Genomic DNA, 14,524 nt, shown 5'->3' with positions numbered 1-14,524 from the left:
TCAGAGCTGGAATTCCAAGCAGGTTCTCTGTTCATAGCAGGGTGCAAGAGCTGTTGACCCCTAGGAGTTCTCCCTCTAAATTTAAACCCAGCTTCGCTGCCACGGCCACCTAGAGAAACGGCCACCCACAGTGCTCCCAGTTTCACGCTTTCCATTTGTCTTTCGGCATTCTTGCTTTGTTTGACCCATTTCTTTGGAAAGTTATGACTGTTAGCTCAAACTAGCAAGTCAAGACCAATAATGCCATTCTTCAATCGTAACATGAGATGTCCTTTGCCCAGGTCTGTTCTCCTTGTCGCCGGATTCCGTGTGAGAGACAATGAGTGTGATTAAATCTATTTGTATTGTTTAATAGGACATTTGAATAGGGCTTTCCAGCGCCCTGCTCGGCTTTGGAACACAAGGCTCCTCAATAAAACTGCACTTTTATGACCTTGCTTAGCACTAACCCTCGCAAGACACACAGAACAGAAGAACAAAAACGACAAACACGACTCAGCACATCTGTTGCCTTTCATCTCATTCTCCAAATTAAGTTTTTTGGGTCAGAACTTTCTTAATCCATTTAGTAAATCAACTGACAAAATGGAGGAACCCGAGGCACTGGAAAGAAGGAGAGGTCGTTGTTGAGAACATGGGTGTAGTTCCTCCCTTCGAGCTACACGGCCCTACGAGAGGAGGACAGCTCGTGGAGGGAGAGAGAGAGAGAGAGGGCTGACAAAAGGAGGAGGCAGAATTAGGCCCGCCAGCATTCTTCTGGTTTGAAGCTGTAACTACCCACAGAGGAAGAAAAAAAGGAGGCTCCAGTGCAGAGTGGGCTGGGGTTGGGTCTGCTTGCAGCTTACAAGGACACACGCGCTTGTCTTCATGGTGGGGTGCTGATAACCAGAGCTATCTTTTTTATTCTTCTTTCTTTTTCCCCTCCCTGTTTTTTCATCCCCCCTTTTTGCCCTTATTTTTGTGTACGGAGGAGGCTCATGTCTCTATCATAGACATGATGGGATTTGTGCATTTAAGGACTTTCTTATTGCTGGTGGTGCCTGTGGCGCAGGTCCTCTGCCAAAACAGTGGTGAGTACATTCCTGTGCCGCTTTTTTATTGTGTCTTCCTATTGTGGATGTTGGCATCCCCGTATCATGTTATGGCTGTCTGTGATAAGGCTCTGTTGTGTGGAGCGAGAACATGACTTGGTTGTTGTCTCCTAGCTTCACCTTTTCTGTTCCACTGGTCTGGATGCACAGAAGACATTGTTAACCGTTATCTGGAGGGGTGGGGGGTGGAAAACTAAATCAATTCAATATGGCTGTACTTTTTCAGTTGGGTTTTGTGTTGTTGTTAATGTAGTTTATGGAGTTGAGGGATCTTTTTTTTTTACGAGTTTCAGTTAAATCGATGTTGATTCATACCCCCCCCCCTCCCGAACAGACACACACACACACACACACACACACACACACACACACACACACACACACACACACACACACACACACACACACACACACACACACACACACACACACACACACACACACACACACGCCATGATTGCTAATCTGAACCAGCTGTGAATGATATCATGGCAAGAAACTATGAATTGTTGCTGGAAATTATGGAGATGTTGCTGTCTATCTTCAGGGCGGGGAGGGGGGGTTACATCTGTTCTGTACTGTTTTAAGGGGACTTTGGTACTTCTTTGAGAACAGATCAATTACACTCAAGAGCGCGGAATAAAGGCAGTTGGAAAAAGCAGCCCCCTGCTCGTCAGGTTACATCTTTCAGCGTTCATGGGTGATGTCACCCTCAAGCACCCAGAAAAAAAGAGCAAGGGCTTGTGTTACACACCGGCGGCCAAACGTTTACCTTCATATGAAGTGGTACCAACAGAAACACCTCCAGCTGCCCCCGCAGCACCCGACCTCCACCCCCACCACCCCCACCCCCACCCCCCCGTCCAATTCCCCAATCACACGTTGTACATCTGCGGAAAGTATTTAGACGCCAAGCTCTCTTTGTGGGAAGCAGCCTGCGCGGTAATGCAGGGCAGATGTGAGAAGACACAGGAGAAAGAGGGGGGGAGAGAGAGAGAGAGAGAGAGAGAGAGAGAGAGAGAGAGAGAGAGAGAGAGAGAGAGGGATGCTGTTGGAGTCACTGAGTCACACCAGACATGGCAGACACCGTGGCTCGTTCTTGTTCCTCCTAAAACCTGGCCGTGTCTAGGACTAGCATCACCTGAGAGCTGTTGTCTTTTTCTTCTTTTTTTTTTTGGTCAAACTGTGTGACACCCTACCCTCCCCATCCCCCCCTTTCCTTTAGCCACCCCCTCACCCACCCACCCCCCAACCAACACACACTCTCGCCCAGACAGAAATACGACACCAATTTACTTTTTCCAATTTGGACCGTTTGACTTTGAGGTGATGTCATAGGGACAGTGTTGTTTCTGCCGATGATGTCATGAGCCAAGAGCTAATGGCAACGTTTCAACGCCGGAAAGTTAAGAGCAGGGGCACAGGGGGGGACGTGCTTTTTATGTCTGTTTGTAACAATGATGAATAGATTGAGCAATTAATCTTTCTTATGCAAACACAATTTGTAATGTATTTATGGTTTAATGCAACTTTTTAATTTGAACTATACCTGACTCAGAACTCTAATGGATGTGCCATCAGATAGTGCGCCACCTGGTGGTAAAAGGTAACAGCAGTTGGACTAAGATAGCCAAAATCTTTTCTCACTTTAAAAGGAGTATACATTTTTTTCATCTTTCAAATCTTTTCAGCCTTGGAAATAAAACAATACAAATAGTTTACTGGTTGTTTAATGCCATTCCATCAAATGTTTGAACATGCATGTATAAAACTCCCAGTGAGATATTTTGCCATTTGTTCCATCACCATTATAAGGAATTGTCTGTCCATATTTGCACATGTGAAACCACACAGTCCCCTTGTGTGGTCGGAGACGGTACTGCACCTCAGCCACCTCTAATGACAGTGGAAAATATTATTTGTGGCAGATAAAACAATAACCTTCTAGTGTGTATTTAAGGGGGTCTGGGACAATAAATAGTGGTTTCTTGCTAAGAACATAAAGTGAATAATTCAGATATCTAGGTGTAGGAGCTAAGTAGGCCAGCTAAATTATTGTGCTTCCATTTTGTAAAATATTACATTATTACTATGATATGCTAAACATCCAAACGTATGCTATACACAATAGAGGTATTGGATTTAAGATAGGAATAGGGAGAATTGTGGCTGACTGGCTGTGACAATTACCAACGCTTACCCATTTTATTTAAATCTTTATATGGAAAACTTTGACTTCAAACTGGCTGTTAAATGTTGATGAAAATGTGCAATTACAAACAGACAGACTGTCTCAGAGAACTCTTGGAAGACAAATTAAATATTTATCTGCTCAGTAAAATAAAAGTGTCCAAAATGTGGTTTAGGCAGTGAAGTTCTTTTCTTAAAGAAATAAAAAATAAAATAAAACACAGGCCAAATCTGAGTAGATACACATTGTTACAATCTGGCACATTGAAGGCTAGAAACATATTTGAGCAAATGTTGAAAGTTCTGGTGATCATTGCAGTTATCAATTGTGAATAGAGGTTCATATGATGAACATTTGGCCCAAGAGGAGATTCAAGTTGAGTTAACTTTGAGATTCACAGTAAAATTGGATTCACAGTATAAGTAGGGCAGACTTTTAGAAGTGGTTTGAGATCTCTTTAGTCAGCAAGTACAGTTTAAGGTTATTCATGAAAAGGACGAAAAATAGCGTAAATAGATGACTGGCTGGAGCAATATACAGGGTTAGTCTGAGTCAACTGTGTGTGTCTGTGTGTGTTTGAAAAAGACCTCTCCTATTGGTTGACAATGGCTGTAAAACATCTTCAAAGATGGACGCCACTTAGGGTTGCACATCAAAGAAACTGGTGTTTAGCATCTCAGTGTTTGTCAAACAAATACACTCAGTTCATTACAGACTAAATCATAACGCTGCCCATACATTATCACAGCCAAAACTGCAACACTGTTCTCCATTTTACCTTCTCACTGGAACATATGACACAAAGACTTTTTTTTCTGTTTTCTATTCAAATCAACTTAAATCCTAAATTAGTTCCAGTTGTTCCAGTTGTTGGTGCCACATCTCCGCTGCACATTGCAACCACCAAACAGACTGTTTTCTACCAAAGCCTAAACGTCCAAACATGTGAATTCAAGCGGGTCCACAGACGAAATGTTTGATGAGGAACACATGCTGCATTTCTCAGCTATGACTTGATTACACGCCTCTGTTCTTCTAACATTGTTGGGGAACAAGAAGTCTTCAGGAAGGGGAAGAATCCTCCTTAAACCTCTGCGTTTGAATCGGAAAGTGTTATCAGTTGTTTTTTTGGTTACATACTTGTGGTAGATAGTTAGTCCTGGAGGGTGTAGGTGGGGGACCGAAATACACATACACAAACACACACACACACAAACACACACAGAGGCGCCTGAGCTGATAGGCTCTCTATTGAGGCCTGGTGCCTACAAACTCTGCACCATGGGAACCACTTAAAAACCAAATGATTCCAGTCAGCAAATGGAGGCCTGGGTCTGGGTGGGGAGAAGGTGGGTCGTGGGGATGACTTCCAGATGTTGAAAAGGATTGCTTTTTGGCAGCTTGTGCAGCGAATATTAAAACAAAGCTTGTTGCCCCTAAGGAAATTATAGGGGCAGGAAGTGCAATGGCTCATGGGTAATAATAGCGGCGGGTTGTGAACCAATCACAGAGCGTCAAATTCGGTACCTTCCGATTGCAGTGGCTTGTGGGAAAATCTTGTGTGCACGGTCCTCGCAAAACGCACCTCTGTGGTTTGAGTGCAAACCAATGATTTAGGAAGTGCTTAACCGTGCAATTAGGGTGCTCCTTCTGACAGGCTTCCTGTAGTGATGGCACTTCCTCCCTCTCATGTGGACCCTGTGATCCACACGCACGAGCACTAGCAGATGTGCATGATCAGATGTGCATGAGCATTAGCGCTGTGGCTCTGACTGGATTATTTACACAAGCCGAAATGCATATCAATCATTCTGGCTCATGTACCTTTTTTAAAATCTTATTAGCATTGTTGAAGATATCACTTGTACTCTGATGACATGGTGTTTATATTAGATAATTCACTATTTTAACACCATCTATGCAGCACTTAATGGAGTAGATCACATGGTTGCTAAATCAATATGACAAACTGTCATTTCTAGAGACCTATTTAATCTCTATTTGTAAGTGATTATTTGTACATGCATTAACAAAAAAAACAAAAAAAAATACCAGCTCTGCAGCAATAGAGAAACCCACATCAACATTGCAAGATACCCCTGGCTCAGATCAGACAGTATTTAAATGAAGACGCTCTGGGGAACCACAGGCCGTGCTGTGGCCTCGATGCGGTGTCCGAACCACGTGGCACGTGTTTACACAGCTACTTGTGGTTTCTTCCAGGGGATCGAGGAGAGGACTGTTGCCCTTTGGGGCTTAGCCACGGCAGGTTGGCAGGACTTAGGCTAATGTAGCACTCTCTCTCTCTGAGCCTGTTCCCCTTCCTCGCCCGCTGACTGCTGTAAATGGCTGGCGTAACTCCTTCAAATCATCCAATGTCATCACGTGTCATGGGGAGCACTTTACTTTCACTCTTTCCCGTCCTCAGACTCTCGCGGTTTCTGTGTGTGTCCCTCTTAGGTCCTAAGGTGTGGTTCTACAATCAGTGCTGTTCTCTAGCCGCTTCTCCTGATGGTTTTTGAGTCACATTGGTGCCGATTTAATTATGGTTTCAATGTACAGCTGAATACAGCTGAATACATTTGCTAATTGCTTATTTATGTGTGAATTCAAATACATCGAGCCGGCATTCAGCACATCATAAAAGCTCCATCGTACTACCAAGCACTTTGTCGAGGATATATGGTTTCTTTACCAACCGGTCCTTACGCACCGCTAAGCGAAAACTGTACACCATAATTGCAGCCTACGGTCAGACATAAAGTCTAAGTGGTGTCTGGGCTGTGTACGTTTCGCCCGCCGAACATGGCCTGCATGGCCGCCAGTGGCTAACTACGACAGCAATGTAGCCATGAAATTATGGTTTAGGCCCGTAAAGAAAAACATGGTGGAACTGCCCGTGACTGACCGAAAGGTTAACGCTTTCTTTTGTGAAGGCTCTGAGTGACCCTTCTGCAATATTACTAATAATACATTAGGAAATTAAAGGAAAAAGAACTGAAAGGAAACACACACATTACTGGATTATAGCTGTGGCGCTTATGGCCCTAAATGAGGAACAGAGGTGAACCGGACCCTTTATTGTGTCCCAGAACCGTGTGTTCAGTGTGCTGGATGGGCACCATGACTGAGCTGGACTACATGTCCCTACATTCCTCTCCTCTCTACACTCTGATACATACACGGTGTCATCCTGAAGAATCACATCTCAATATCAGAGCACGCAGCGAGGCTCTAGAAACACATTTATTCGTAGGCTCATGTTTTCATTACACATTTGGAGATTCCTGCAGAATCTAACTTTCAGATGGAAATGGGCTACGTTCTTCAGAAGTTCCTTCCATAGCAAACAGCATGGCCGGGGTTTTGCTCCACCTGCCATGGACTTGTTTAGAAGCGGAGGGAGGATTTGATATAATATTCTCTGAAATGCTGCTCAAATAACTCCTATTGTCTGGAAGAGTAAATGCATTTCAAGCTGGGACTCGCCTTCAGCCATGATCCCTTTGAAGTTCAGCAGAAAGTCCAATGTGCTGAAAGAGGAGGGTTAATCAGGGTCTATGGATTAAATACACGGCTGAAACAAAACCCCAAAGATTAGCATTGGTTCAGGTGAACTTAATACGATTTTTTTTTTCCTCAAGTGGATGCAAAGAAAGGGATTTTCCACACACTTTCAATGCAGTCCACTGTTCTTTCTCAAAATTGTAGTTTTATTTGTCAGCGATCTGGATGGGTCTATAAGCAGTTAAGCTGAGAGAACAGGAAGCATTCCTTGAACACAATGCAAGTCTGTGCCTTCTCTTACCCATCTGCCCTCAGTGGTCAATTCTAGGGTTTGGAACAAACGCTGCTCACACCAGTCCAGACCGAGATGATGTGGAAATGTCTGCATGTATTCAGTGACTCATGGCTACCATTTAACACACATCATTTCCCTAGAGGAGGGAGGTGCTTCAGCACAGCCAGAGAGAAAGGAAAGAGACAGAGAGCGAGAGAGAGAGTGAGTGAGAGAGAAAGAGAGAGAGAGAGAGACAGAGAGAGAAAGAGAGAGAGATGAGGAACAATTGAAATGAAGTTTCAGTTTCATAGACTATATCTTTTTCCTGCAGTTGATCTCATGAAAAAGGCTTAATATATATCCCATAATGTTTATAGTGATAGATCGTTATCAACTAAAGAGCAAAACATAAGAATGTATTTAAAGTGTTTATCTACCACACAAATGTTTATGATGCTGATGTCAATGTGGCTTGAAAATAAACTACAACTTAGTTATTCTTGTATACACTACAATGGGATCACAGCAAAGAGACTTGAATATCCCCCCCCCCCCCCCCCCCCCCACACACACACACCCCTCTCATGAACTTAACAAAATGGAGAAACACTAACGAGTTCTTCGTCTCTGGATGGACTATTTAGACGTCTATAAACCAAGTGATGGTTGAATGTTTGGAAAGAAAATAAATAGAGACAAAAGCTCCCCACATGAACACAGCTGTTGCTTGATTGGAGAGCGCGCAAGGCGTCATTATTCCAAATGTCCAATTACTACGCCATTGTTACGTCCTCTGTTTGCATGCACTGTGGGAAAAGAAAATGCGCAACATAAAAATAAATAAAGATTGTTCTGTCAAAATCCCTCCCTCCTCCGTTCCTAAGTTGCTTAATCATTCAATGATTTCTTTGGCTTGCGGTTTACAGAATGTGTTTGTGTGTGGAGCGTCTGAGTATGCCTGTATACGTCTGTGGTGCGTGTGTGTACATTAAAGTAAAGATGGGGAGGAGCACGAGGATAGAGAGGAGGAGTAGGGAGAGGAGCCAAGCTGGGGGAGGAGACGAGGTAACAACTGTGAGGGTGGAGAAATCAGTAAAGAAAGAATTGACCCCCCCCCCCCCACCCAAAATCCTGTGGCGTCTGCCCCACCCCCCTTCCTCCCAGCCCCAGATCAACCCATTGGGCGTGTGTCATCGAGGACACCATTTCCCCCCTCCCCTTATCCTTCCCCAGATATACTGGCCTATCTTCAGGACAGGAAGTTGTGTCAAGTAGGAATTTCCTCCATAACAGATCCACTCTGCTTGCTTTTCTCACCTGCTTTCTTTGGAAACTTCGGCCAGACATAGTGAAAATGTTTCTCTTGATTATTTACAAGCCCTCTCAGCGATGTCTTCAACTCGGCAAGGTGTGCAAGACTCACTCACTAAGAGAAAACATGACACGACATTCAAAGTGCTGAGTCTTTGGTTTTGATTCACGCATGAGGAGAACAGTAGATTAGAACCAGAAGCAGAGATGGAGCGATGGAATGAAGGGAGGATGGATAGAAGGGGAGATCCTAAAGCAGGGACAGATTCTTTCTGTTATGCTTTTATGTCCTGCAATGCCATGGAATGATATTACATTTTTTAAAGGCATTATTTTGCTTGGATTTGTATGTGATTAGCAGACAGACATCCCTAACTGTGATTCTTACAGCACCTGTAATATAGCTTTGACCAAATGAAGACAGTGGTAACAAACGAGTGTGTGTGTGTGTGTGTGTGTGTGTGTGTGTGTGTGTGTGTGTGTGTGTGTGTCTTGGTCTTTAGGAAATCAGGCCAGTGTTGATATGAACCGGCTTAGTTTAAAGTCTGAGACTGAACATAATAGATGTTTCTAATGAAGCTGTTGCGTTGTGGATCCTAGTTGCGTTGTGGACATCTTGTCAGCCTCTCCACCAGCTGTGTGGCCTAACCATCACTTTGGTTGAATGGGGGGGGGGGGGGGGGGGGGGGGGGGGGGGGCGGGGGGGATGGGGGTTCCACAAACATAAAGACATAGATCCCCCCACAATGTAAACTCATTATGCTGGAGGAAGGTTGAGAAAGATTACTTTCTTTGGTAACTTGAGATAATAAACCCCAGTATAAACTAGGAGCAGGTCCAGGTTCACTTACAAAAAGAGAACCAAACCGGGGGTCCCGTTCACCCTCATTAGGGCAGAGTAAACACACCCCTAGCCTGGAGGTGGGATGACTCACCTCTGTTAGGGAACAGGTCCCCAACATTGGACCTCATCTACTACCATGAACTGCAGTTGTTCATTCATAATCATTTGCATTTTCCCCAGATTATGAATTCACTTATTCCTATGTGTATTCATCTTAATGTATTCGTCAGTCAAGGGTGAGAGGTTGTACGGTCTAGTCCTGTGTCTCTTTCACCTCAGAGAGGCTGTATGGTGTTTTTTGTAACCATGCATGAGCACATGCCAGCCTAATTTAATGTATATAACTGAATTATAACTTTGCCTGGAGCTGAAAATATGCAATTTCATTATCTCATTATCTCTGCTCCCTAAATCCCACTCTTGGTTTTGATTTGTGGATTTGAGAAGGAATATTAAACAGACACATAGCCTTACAATGAATACACATTTGTACCACAATGTTTTACAAAGATAACAATTATTTTATAAATGTGAAAATCCAACAGTTAGTGGCTGGGTATGCTCAGAATATTCAAATCCATCAATATTATATCAGGACAGCCACACAGACATACTTGCTTTAGACCAGTCCTGCTGGAAAAATCTTGCAACATTCTTTCCCTTTTAAACATATGCAATTAAATGCTGATTTGCTGATTTTAAAGAAACCAATGGTTACTTTAGGCTATGAGTGATCATAATGACATTTCAATGAGTGGAAATTTGCCTACCCTTGCCTAACCGTGTCCCTGACTAGCAAACGGACCAATAAGGAATCAGCCCCTTTCGACCCCTTCACCTCTCTCCCCTGGTCTGTACATTCGTCCCCGGCTATGACGGAGATGTAGGACCCAGTAAACTTCAAGGGCTCTGCGGAGCAATAAAGAGCAAAGCCATTAATCTTCCCCAGTTCCTCTGGGCACGGGCTTCACAGTGATGTAAGCGTAGGTTAGGGGCCCTGTCGACTAGTCTGACTGGCTGCGCTGTGGTCACTTCTGTCTCCTCAACTACTTGTTCAGCTTGCATGAGCTGAAATTTACGGAAAGATGTATTCAGCAAACTTCATTAACTGGAGAAGTTTTCTCCTTGAACGCACATTGCTTTAATAATAGATAAGGACATATGAGTTGAGCTCAGTTTCTTCACATCGTCTTAAGAAGAACTTGCCATGTTATTGAGCAGTTCTCCTGAAGGTCTTTAATATGAGGCAGGTCTCCTCCTCTGCAGGATATATTATCTTCATAACAAGCGATTCAGACAGAGAATTCACTGGCTTTGTTTCTGATATTGTTGGACCTCAACCCGCTTGTACAACAGCAGCGCTGTAAGTCAAACCTTGCCCCAGGAAGTTTGAACAAGGGTAGGCCTCCGCGGACTACCTCTTCCACACATAAACACAAAAGATTGGCAGCCTTACACTATTTTCCTACGTAATGAAAACGACTCTACTTTTTCATCAATACTTTCAATTTGTGCAGTCAATCAATCCAAACACCTTGTATAACATTTTTTTTTATTATTGCAGTGCAGACCCACGCTAAAGTGTGTTGGACGAATGTCCTGAATCAAATGTAAATGTTTAATAATTTCCCGTTCCTTGCGGCACCATGATGTACATTAATCTGCAGATGTAAATATTTATGATGCCGTTCCTTTGTTTTGGCCTGAGAAACTGAACTCGGGGCTCTTGGAGTCAGAGTTAGGTGGTGGCCCACCTCGCAGCTGCTTCAAGGCCTTAAATGTAATCAAACAGAGGGGAAGGGTAGAGTGAGAGAGAAAGAGAGACTTATAGATAAACAGCATGAAACAGAGAGAGGGAGAAAGAAGTAAACAACTGAGGGAGTGAGAAAGAGAGAAAGTGGGAGAGAGAAACATAAAGGGACTGAGGGAGGGAGAGATAGAGAGATAAGGAGCAATAATCAGCAAAGGACTCGATGGGAGAGAGAGAAACTTAGACAGCATGTCCAGGAGACTGAGGATGTGAGAGAATCAGAGAGAGACACAGAGAGGGTGCGAAAAGGAGAGAGAGAGAGAGATAGAGAGAGAAATAGATTTACTCAAGTACTTTAGGGATGAGGAAGGGCGATAGGAAGTGAATAGAAGTACAGCGATAAGGATATACAGAGAGACGAAAGAAGCAAAGGAATGCACTGGAGAAAAATGTGAATTAAGATAAACGTTTTTTTTCTATTTTTGCTCAGCTTACCCTACCATTGGTTACATGAGAAAGCCTGTGAAGCCTTTTGAGAGAGGTCAAGTGAAATGTGTTCTAACATATCCCCTCCCTCACATATCCTCCCGCCTGTTACCTTCAGCTACCGACCAGTGACTCATTTGATTCTAACATGCATACTCTTCCCGGTGGCTTTCGGAGTTTTGTTTCTGGGAAATGATTTTATTTATAAACAATCTATTTTGATTGTGTAGTTTACTATGGGTTCTATGTAAAAGCAGAATGCTAGTACATGTTTTCCAGCATTGTAATCCATCAAATCCCAGCAGTGGTTTGGTTTTTGATTCTCTGTCTTCATTATGATTGTGTTTCATTAAATTGTAAAGTTTTTTCTTGTGTTTATTTGGTCAAGTTTAACTGCAGACAATAACTCTCCCCTGTCATTGTGTGCGTTATACTGAGGAGTGTGGGGGAACACATGAAGTCCATCTGGATGTGTGTGTGTGGACTGATGCTGCTAACTCTAAAGCGTTTGGGTAACAGAGGTAAAGAGAGTCGTTGATGCATTAGGTTAAGACGTTATCAGCAAAGCTCTCTCTTTGAAATGTTGGCAGGTAGGAGGCCTGTCCCTACATGATCGAGTTCTTGCCTAGTCTGTGTTTTTCCATTTTTAGATCAAACCCACTTTTAAGTTTTTTTGGGGAATCTCCTTCTACGGAAAAGCTTCAATTGGAAGAGTACATTTTTAAGAACGTGAATTAAACCAAAATTGTTACCTCTTCATGGATACAACTGAACATCATTGTTGTTCATAGTTGATGGCCCAAATGTTTCCTATTGCATGTGTTGGCGCCAGGCCAGGAATGTAAGAGAGGTGATGGAACAAGCAGGAACACATTGATCCGACCACCACCTCTCTCCTCTACATGTCCTGTCCCAGGCCAATACACACTGCCCATGTCACCATGATTAAATACTGCTAAGCTACCATGTCCTATTCTATTCACACAAAGCACAGCAAGGCACACCGGGGCTTGTATTATAGGGGAATAAGCACATGGATGGTTAAATAATAAGTTTTACAGTTCTAATTAAAAATATACTATGACAATACCTTTAGTGTATCAGCATGGGACCCATGGGACCCAGTGGGGAAATTTCCAGTCTAAGAATCTACATATTTAAATAATTAGGTATTGGCATAAGCTAAATTTCCTAGCTTATATATATTCCTAGCAGTTCGAGGACGGAAGAAGGGGAAAAAAATCTTGCTTCCTTCCTTTCTTCAATCCATCCTTTTTTTCTTCCTTTGTTTTTTCCTTTCTCTCTCAATGTTCCTTCTCGATAGCCTAGCTCAAAGCTAGCCTCAGCAAAGATTCTCGTCTCGGTCGCCATGTATGTGTGTGTGCGTGTGTGTGTGTGCGTGTGTGTGTGTCTCCATCTGGTTGTGCGATCTGTTGATGTGAGCCAGCGGGGCACCATGACCCCTTGTATATGTTAACGCTCAGCGCTGCTCAACAGGAATGTCTTACGTCACCTCCTACCTAGCTCCACATGCGCAAGTGTCTCCTCTTGTGCACGCTATAAACGTCTGTTTGGATTTAAAAAAATGGAACAGAAATGTTGTATTGTGTTGGTGATCTACCAGATTACTTGATGTTGAATATTTTCCTCCCAAATAACCACAAGGATTTTGACAAACTGAAACGAAGTACAATAGTCTAAAATTGTGATGCATAGGGTTATTAATTTTAAGTTTGTTTGTGTGTCTCTCTCGCTGACGCTCGGCCAGGCTGAGATTCTATTGCACTTTTATTGCAGTTTACTGTACTTTTTATTGCAGTGTACCGTGTACACTTTTTGAGGTCATTGTGTGTGCAAATATGGGTGAAGAAAGTTCCAGAACTTGCCGTTCTGTCTATTGGCCTAATTTATCCTGTGGTGTGGATGGGGTGCGCTGGGTTTGATCGTTGTGTTGCTGGATCTAACCGGTGAGGAGATGGACACCACATGTCTGGCAGTCACACTCGACCTGTTTCTGAGACGACAGAAGATGAAACAGCTGCACCTTGACAAGATCTCCATTTCATTCATTATTTTCTCTTTTTCTTTTTTACTTTAAGTTGACTTTGCAGTTTTGCACTACACTTCAATTGTTTTTCCCATGAGAGTATCAATTACAGTATTAAAAGTAAACACTACATGGATTGACCCTTCTTTCTCTGTTTATCTTGATTTTATGAAGAGAAAAAAGACTTTAGGACATTATATTATAGGCAAAGCTCAAAGCAGTATCATCATTTTCAAGGTAGAAAAGTTGTATCTTTTATCTTATGTGTTCTTAGTGATAGCTTGTTGTGATACCGTAAATGATGTGTTACACACCAGAGACACCATTGTTTTACTCGTGGAAGGCTGTAATCTGGGATCTGATAAATGTCTAAACATGAAGAATAATTGCTATCTTTAACTCTTCAGATTTCTGTTGCTGAATCTTACCCTCCGTCTCTCTATCTCTCCCCCTACCGCTCGCTCTCCTTCAACAAGTTACATATGTGGAGCAGCAGCTATGTCAGGGATCAGTTCCGGTGGCTGTGCTTTGAAGTATGAACCCATCTCGAGGCCAACCAAGGTCAGGTCTCAGGTCTGCCCCAATGGGGGCGTGCAGAGACCATTTGAAGCTGCAATCCTTAAATCAACCCGAATCTGCCTCAAACCAGTTTTGTGAATCCCTAAAGAAAAAAAACATTACCATAAAAAAAAGGTTTCATTTGATTGATTAGCTTGACATAGCCTGAAACCACACATGTAGACTCTGATGCAGACGATGCAATTTTATTAACTCATATGCCAACCAAAGCTTTAGGAATAGCCATTTCTCTGTAGCCAATGACGTCATATTGGGCTCCTCCCCTATGGTAGAAATAGACATTAGTATTTTCCATTATAAAATGAATTCTACTTCAAACTGGAGTCAGCATGAAGGAATGGAGGAGGTGGAGGGGATGCGGGTGGGGGGAGTGGGCCTCGGGCGATCCAAGACAACCACAGTACCCCCACAAGGCAGCAAGAGTGCGCAGTGCATGACTGTGGT

At 43.2% G+C, this 14,524-nt stretch overlaps 1 protein-coding gene across 1 annotated transcript in view; it reads left to right on the top strand.

The window, feature by feature from the left end:
• The first annotated feature begins 696 nt into the window (after nt 1-696).
• Nucleotides 697-14,524, top strand: part of LOC132448769 (collagen alpha-2(V) chain-like) — a 39,481-nt gene continuing 25,653 nt past the window's right edge. The window contains exon 1 of the mRNA XM_060040287.1: nt 697-1,070. Coding sequence (XP_059896270.1) covers nt 995-1,070 — 76 coding nt within the window. The 5' untranslated portion in view covers nt 697-994. The remainder of the gene's footprint in view (nt 1,071-14,524) is intronic.

Source organism: Gadus macrocephalus, chromosome 20, assembly GCF_031168955.1.
Source record: "Gadus macrocephalus chromosome 20, ASM3116895v1".
NCBI classification, from domain to species: Eukaryota; Metazoa; Chordata; class Actinopteri; order Gadiformes; family Gadidae; genus Gadus; species Gadus macrocephalus.
Note: the sequence above shows the minus strand (reverse complement) of the source record. Positions and strands in the feature narration are given on the sequence as shown.